General features: G+C 36.6%; 1 protein-coding gene across 1 annotated transcript in view; it reads right to left on the bottom strand.

Annotated features, from left to right (window-relative positions):
* Positions 1-3,646: 3,646 nt before the first annotated feature.
* GABRB3 (gamma-aminobutyric acid type A receptor subunit beta3) overlaps positions 3,647-7,751 on the bottom strand; it is a 145,321-nt gene continuing 141,216 nt past the window's right edge. Inside the window, exon 9 of the mRNA XM_034757918.1 lies at positions 3,647-6,726. Within this exon, the coding sequence (XP_034613809.1) occupies positions 6,376-6,726 (351 nt within the window). The 3' untranslated portion in view covers positions 3,647-6,375. The remainder of the gene's footprint in view (positions 6,727-7,751) is intronic.

The raw sequence follows: 7,751 nt of genomic DNA, 5'->3' as shown, positions 1-7,751 counted from the left end.
TGAAGCAGTAGTGAACTTCAGCAGGGTCTGCATGGACCAATTGATGTGCAACATAGTAGTATGCTTTAGAAATCCCCCTCTCCCCCCAGATTGCATTACCCCACTGTGTAGACAAGCCCTAGGATTCCCCCCAAATCAATATGTACATATAAAATGCAGTGCCAGCAATGAGAGGAGCACCAGTCCTATTATCACCAAATGGTTAATTTATAAAACAAAATACATTAACCCTGAAATTAACATAAATAACCTGAAGATTGTTATGATGTCCTGGACAGACTAGTACAGCCAGTGTTTGCCTGTAGCATGGTGACTGCTTCACCCCTCGCATTTTATTTTGGCTTGGATAGGTACTATCTGAAATGCAAGTGTGTGGAGTTAAATCTGAGCAATCAAGCTTTACGGCTGTCATGATGCCAAGGGAGAGGATGTTCTGCAATGTCAGTTATGCTGTAGTGTCAGGACAGAGCCATGCTATAAAAGCACATTACAAATGGTAGATTAGTCATCCAAATACATTCCCCTCTAATATTTTCTTTGCAATGGAGTAAGTAATTGCTGGAATTTAGCATTTTTAGTTTAACCACGAATAGTTCAAACTTGCAGTTCATTTTAGTGATTTGTTTCACAATAGATTCTCTACATATCACTATGTCTTCAGCACACCTGGGCCTACATTTTCAAAAGTAAGTAGCGATTTTTTGGGCCCAGTTTGAGAAGCTTGGTGCTCAGCTTTTCTAAAAATATGGTGTCTCAAGGAAAGCACTTAAAAATTGAGGCATCCAAAGCCACTCGTCATTTAAACAATTTAAGCCCTATACGTTTAGAGAGAGTTTGAAGGCAACTGTAACCATTGCTGCCTTTATTCCATAAAATAAAAAAAGCAAGTGTGAGGGCTCTTTTTATTCTTGGACTTACTTTTCAGCTGCATGCTTTATTTCTTCTATTAGTTTATTTTCTATGGAGATAGTTAGACACAAAATTTGTTTTTCATTTGTGGCAGGCAAACTAACGACCCCAAAATGCTGTGCAAACAAATGACCTTATTAATTTTAGGCAAAACACCCATTCACTTGCAATGGGAGTTCAATTCTCTTAACAATGATTAGATGTGGCTGTAGGGGTTTAATAGATATCTACCATATATATCTAGCTGTACAGTATGTTCAAAATGAATACACTTGAAGACACATTTAACCAGAAATTCTCACACTCAAAATACTAAAATGTGCATTTCAGCAATTCTTTACAAGATCCTAAATATGTGTGAAATTAGCATGATCTATACTTGAGTAGGGACCGTCTACTCAAAATAAATCTGGAAGAAGATAGAGTGTGGATTTAAGCCAGTCTAACTATTCCTCAGTAACTCCATGTGTAAACATAGCTACTCTGGAATAAGAGTTCCTTGTTCTAAATTAGCTTAATCCAATGAATTAAACTAATTCAGAATAATGCTTGCTCGTTCTGGATTAAAAGCATCTGTACATAAAGTTAATCAGGAATAGCTATTCTGGAAAAACTTCCTGTGTGTCAAACTGATTCACAGCCTTTTGAAATCAATGGGAATCTTTTCACTGATTTCATTGAGTTTGGATAAGGCCCACAGAGTCTAATACTTTTAATTATTGTTTAGGTTGTGACACAAACCATTAGTTGCTTCAAGATTCCAATCAGTGGAAGATGGTCTGTTCTGAACACTGTTATCTTTTCCCAGAGATCCAGGACTTGAGGACCTTGAGCCAGTCTTCATTCTGAATGTCTTCCTTTCTCTTAATTTTTATCTTCCTTGTAACTGTTATGTAGATTACTTCTATTTAAATCTACTGGAGTCCTTCAGTACTCTGTGTCCTCTAAACCAATTTTTACGTTAATAATAAAAATATATTGATTACAATTAGTATTCCTGGAACAATCACTACATTTAAATGTTCGATTTAAAAAAAAATCTATGATTTGATTAATGGAGACAGTGTACAGAATGCTGCTGTCAAGAACGGGCATTGTCTCATTCAGATCTCACATTCTCTTTTGCTTCCTGGGGTGGTAGAAGCTACACATGAAGTGGAGGAAGATCATGCAGTCTTCAACAGGAAGTGAAGATGGCTCGCACCAGACTATGCCTTTCCTTCCCAAGCCTGGGTATGCCACAAAGTATTTCTTGAAGTTAAAGTGGATGTAACTTTACATTTCTCTCATTATGCTGTAGAAAACACTTGAGGGTATGGTGGATTCCAAGTGAAGAAGCATTTATTTTTACTTTCATGTCAACTGGGGAAATCATTTTCTGCTCAACTTTTATTTTAAAAATATCTGACTAAACATCAGAGACATGTAAAATCAGAATAAACATAAATTCACCAAATATACTTTATTCCCCACCAAGTAAAAGAGAACTGATTAATCTTTAAGTCCCTTTTTTAATGATTGAGTATTCATTCATCAACATGTTCATAAAGCATCTCATCATCATTCAGTTTTTGCTCTTCTAGTTTTTTCCACGACTGAAAAATACCAAAAACACATAAATGTGCCCTAAGCACAAAAGATTGGGTTTCAGTTTACCTTGACAATGGGATGAAATCAACTTAGAATTAACCACCATAATATTTCTACTTCTTATTGAACCTTTGGGCTACAACACAGGATAATCCTAGTTTCCTCTATGCCTTTATTGAATGAATGATGAGGAAATGACTGTTTAGTTACACTGTGAATTAGAAAAGGGTTAACTGGCTACCAAATACATTACTCTGGTGTAACTGGGTTAGAATAATTAGTGTTAGTTTAAAATCACATTCTGGAAGATACTCACACAAGCCAGAAAATTTAAAGTTAAGACAAACACTGTTCTTAACATGTGGTGTGTGTGTGTGTGTGTGTGTGTGGGTGTGTGCGCGCGCCCGTGAGGGGTGAGGTTGGAGATGAGGGAAGATGGACAAAAGGCACAATGGTGTCAGGTTGGAGTGTTAGCCTTAATTTAGAGTTTCCTGGCTTTTATCAGATTGGCCGAAGGTTTCAAGGTTTGAAATGTGTGTCCCCCGTGGAATTCAGCTAGACTCATGCAGACAAAATCCTGTGGAGCACTTAAAATATTCACTTATATATTTTAAATAGATGGAGGAATAAACTGCCCAATGAAAAGGGGTGCCTAACTTACTCTCCCCACAACTGAGTAAGGAGAAAGCAAGGGAGTAAGTAAATTGTGATTCTCTGAGACCCAAATTGTTCTCTAGTCTGTTCCTGGGTTAGCGTAGATATGCACCGCCTCTGCCTGATGGCAGATTGTCAGGTTACAATCTAGCTCCAAGACCTTGATCCAACCCGCACTGATGTCAGTTAAAAGCCCACCATTGACTTCAATGGATGTCTATTGGGCCCTAAATGACTAGAAGGGTTGTTGTTAACCAATGGAAGGCCCCACATGCTTGCCTGGAAGCAAGAGGATGATCAAATGAGGGTCTGACTAACCTCAACTGCCATTAACTTCAATGAGAGTTGAGGAGTTTACACCTCCCAGAGATGCCAGTCGCATGTGTTCAAAAATTGTGAGTCAAGTCCCTCTCAAAATGGCTTACAAATTGGCCTACAAATGATGAGATTTTAAACAATAATAATAATTGGGATTCTTTTTATTTGTCTTCTGTATTTTGAGCCTGTAGAGATCAAATTTTAAGGTATTTTCCCACAATCATGAGAGCTACAAACTTAGTTTTTTTTTTTTTTTAATGAATGCTGAGTCTTGCATGATCACATGACTCCAGGACCTGGGGTTTTAGGAAAATATACAGTGACTCATAATAAAATCATGAGACTTGGCAGTACTGTGTTCAACACCTTGCATATCTGGGTCCAGAGAAGAAGGAATTCAACCCAATTATTCAGCACAGCTGTGCAGAGCATTACTTGCAAGGCTTGCTCAAGGATAGGTTTAGAGATATAATTTTTTCTAAAAAAAATTATGGAAAGTTATAAATTGGTTTTCATTTTTGTTTTTGTTAATCAGAATGTTTGCATAAATGTAGTTTTAGGGTTTAAAATCCCTTTTAAATGTGTACTTTTAGTTTTGAAATTGTTTAAATGTTTGTAATGATGCCAGTGTTGCAAATATTCTCTTTAATTGTCAGTTTGCAAATATATGAGTTATTAGAAAGCTCAAAATATGTCATGCTCCAGAATGCAAATTTGTATTGGGAAATTTAAAAAAAAAGGATTTTTTTAGCTTTGAAGCTCTTCGACCTATAATTGTTGACAAAGCTTATCTGTGTTTAAATACGACAGTAACAGGCACTCTGTCTAAACCCACTGTAACCAAATATGTATGAGCACTAAGGCCCTGATCCCAGGATCTCTTGTGCATGTGTCTAACTTTACTCATGTGAGTAGCAACTGAGGGTTAAATCGCAGCGTTGCCACAAGCTACTTGTGTGGGAGAGCACATTATTGCAAACCCATCAGCCCAAGAATCAGACTGTGACTCAGATCTTGCAGTCTGAGTTTGAATGTTGAGTTTCAGCTCAGAACAAAGTTTTACAGAAGAATTATGTACCTTGGAACAGATTAAAATGGGAATGAAGAACTTACACTGCAGCAGCATAAATATCACTTACTTGTACTTACAAACAAGTCAGATATTTTGAAAACATAGGATATTTTAGATCAAAGGCAGACTTTTTAGGTTCGTCTTATCTTGCTTACTTGGCAGTTGCATATCCAAACGTCTTCCCTCCACTAATGCCTGTCAGTAGCACTCCAAACTGGAAACAACACCTGCCAAGTTCTTATTGATATCAATAGGAATTCTGTAGGCAGACAGCTGGCAGGACCCAGCCCTTAACTTCCTTTTCGATCTATGTCTACAACTGTACTATTTGGTTCTATTTATGGATGTATGTGATAAAAACAGTGTTTACAAAAAATATATCATTTTTTTCCTTAGAAAGGTCTAGTTCTGTTAAATAGTAAATTAAGTTTACAGCTCTGAAACTGATGTATCTTTACTACTAGAACCTACTAGAGTGAAAAAATCTGGATACTGATGAAGGAATGAATTGGAATGAAAACAAAAGTGGCCACATTTGCATAAAGAAAATGCCTGAACATATTTAATGCTGAAACAAGACCTATTGTTTGCTATCATTTATTGTATGATCTGTGACTGGAACATACTAGCTGTATGAATTTACGTGTATATGCTATATGTACAAAATAAAATATGAAAATGCTGTTATTGAAATATTAGAAATGGTCTATTTTGCTTAAGTCTAGATAATAAAAAGTTGTAACACCACAGAAACAAAAATATGACATAGCATGCGGTCACAATAGCAAGCACAAAAAGAAAAATCTTGATAAAATATACATATATATGCATATTATGCAAATATATTTTACATTAACATACAATGTTATAAGAATGTTTGATCAGGTGAATGCATGTTTAATAAAGAATATAGCTTGATGGTTTCATGTTGAATTAGCAAATAACCTGAGATGTCTTTATGCTTTCACTAGAATAATGATCTTTAAAATCTATAGCAGATGCAGAACACATTGGCAGTGGTTGAATTCTTAGCTAAATTACACTAAAAATGTGCTTGTTTTTCAGAATGACATATTAGCTGGAACCAGTCCAAGTGAAAAAATTGCACTGTACATTTTAGTACTTACAAAAAACTTCCTTTCATTGCTGATGGGTATTTAAGATGCATGTTTGGAAACATTATGAATTTCTCCAAAACACTAAAGCAACACTCACCCTATGATTAGGCTTACTTACTGCAGAAGAGAAAGCAAGCGATCACTGAAAATTGACAGGAAAAAAATCTATTACAACATATAAAAACTAGAACTGTTAGCAAGGAAAATGAATTTGGCTTGATCAAAGTAACATTGATATGCAATACAAATGACATTTTAAACTTACCAATGGAAAGGTGTCGGTTTATGGTCAACGTGTATGTCAGCTTTTACAATCAACGTTTACGAATACTGACTTGATATATGATTACAACTGTTTGAAAATTTCTATGACAGTCAAAGTGAGATTATACAATACTCAATTTTCTCAAGGCTTACTGTTTTGAGGACACCTGTCTTTCAATTTAAAAAAGTTCTTCTAATGTGCATTCTATACTGAATTGTCCATAACCTCAGAATATGTATACGTGTGTGTGTGTGTGCGTGTATATATATAGAGTACACTTTTGTGCACGTGTCTATATATATATACACACTTCCACAATATATGTATACACACATACATGTGTATTTTATATATAATAAAAGTTCATATTATACATATATATATAAACTTGACAGGCAGAGCAATATCTCATGTATTATTATTGAAGTCTTTTAGAAAAGTACAGTCACTCAGTTAACATAATATAACCAATAAATTAAATTGAAAAGAGAAAATGTGAATGGAAACACCACCCGCGACCATCTGTCTATGGCATTCACATCCGTTAGATCAGGGATTTTTATTTTTAGCTGTGAAGACCTCCTCCGTAAATGGCTCTTCTTGCTGTGGGGCACTGTTCTGTCCATTGTACGCCTTCCAAAGCTTTCCCGATGCGCGCTTTGTTTTCTGTACTGGATTCCTGAGTTGTCAAAGGATATTGTTGAATTCCTAGCATCAGTAACGCTGGTTGTAACCTCATGGCTTGCCACTTCATTGTGAATTTCAAGAGATGTTAGCAAAATGTTTCCATGGGCATCCACCTTGTTTGCGAAAGGAAATTCAAAGCATTAGGATTTCAAACTTGTTTTCATATATGAACAAAATTGGAGACCATGTGTCTGACATTCACACAAGGTTAATCCCATTAAAATCAAACTAAATGGTACTCTTCATATACTTAAAATTAGGCACATGCTTAAGTGTTTTGCTGGATCAGGATCATAATAAAAAATAGCATATGATATGCAATTGCACATTGACCACAGCCCAACACTTTTTCCCCCCTTAGAAAAACTCCATTTTAGAGGGTTAGGTGTAGTTCAGTAATTTATCTGCATTGCTGGGTGGGGGTGGAGAATCATGCTGACAGCTCTTGCACCATAGGGAAGTAAATAAAACTAGAATAGCTTTTCCACACTAGATTTACTACTATCCCTATGAGACAAAGTGCACACATAAAGTCAGATGAAAGGAACAGCTCTGCTTTCATTACTGAAGTATTTCTAAGGAAATCTTGAATGCTTTACATTTTGGAACCACAGTGGACCTCTTTACAACTTTTCTGTTACACTCTCCATTCCAAAGTCATTTACACTTTTGTAATCAGGGCAACAGCGAAGGGATGCAGGAAGGGAAACCAGTGACTGGAGTCACAAAGTGGCACTCTTTCCTTTGAGCCTGTACTGAGCCAATGATGAGCATGGTGTTGGAGGACAGGATGTTGTTTGGAAGGGGCTGTCTTTTTAAAGGATCATGAAATAAAGTTCTGATCCTTTAAGGTCATTAAAGATCCTGGGCCAGATTCACTGCTCTACTTCAATGCAGTGGAGACGGGGGAGCATCAAGGAGCCAACTGTGGTTCCTTATTCCCATGCCTCCCAGCCCCAGTGGACAATACAGTTGTTGGGAAATAGCTCTAAGTAATGCCATTGGTTTTGGGTTCCTCAGTGACCTTACATCAGTGGAGAATTGAGTATAATGAATTCCACTCTGCCACATCTCTCCATGTGTCCAATCTGTCCCTTCCCTCCCGGTATGCTGGGGATGGGGAGCAAGGCTGGAGAGC

The sequence above is a fragment of the Trachemys scripta genome, chromosome 1 (genome assembly GCF_013100865.1).
Source record: "Trachemys scripta elegans isolate TJP31775 chromosome 1, CAS_Tse_1.0, whole genome shotgun sequence".
In the NCBI taxonomy this organism is placed as follows: domain Eukaryota; kingdom Metazoa; phylum Chordata; order Testudines; family Emydidae; genus Trachemys; species Trachemys scripta.
Note: the sequence above shows the minus strand (reverse complement) of the source record. Positions and strands in the feature narration are given on the sequence as shown.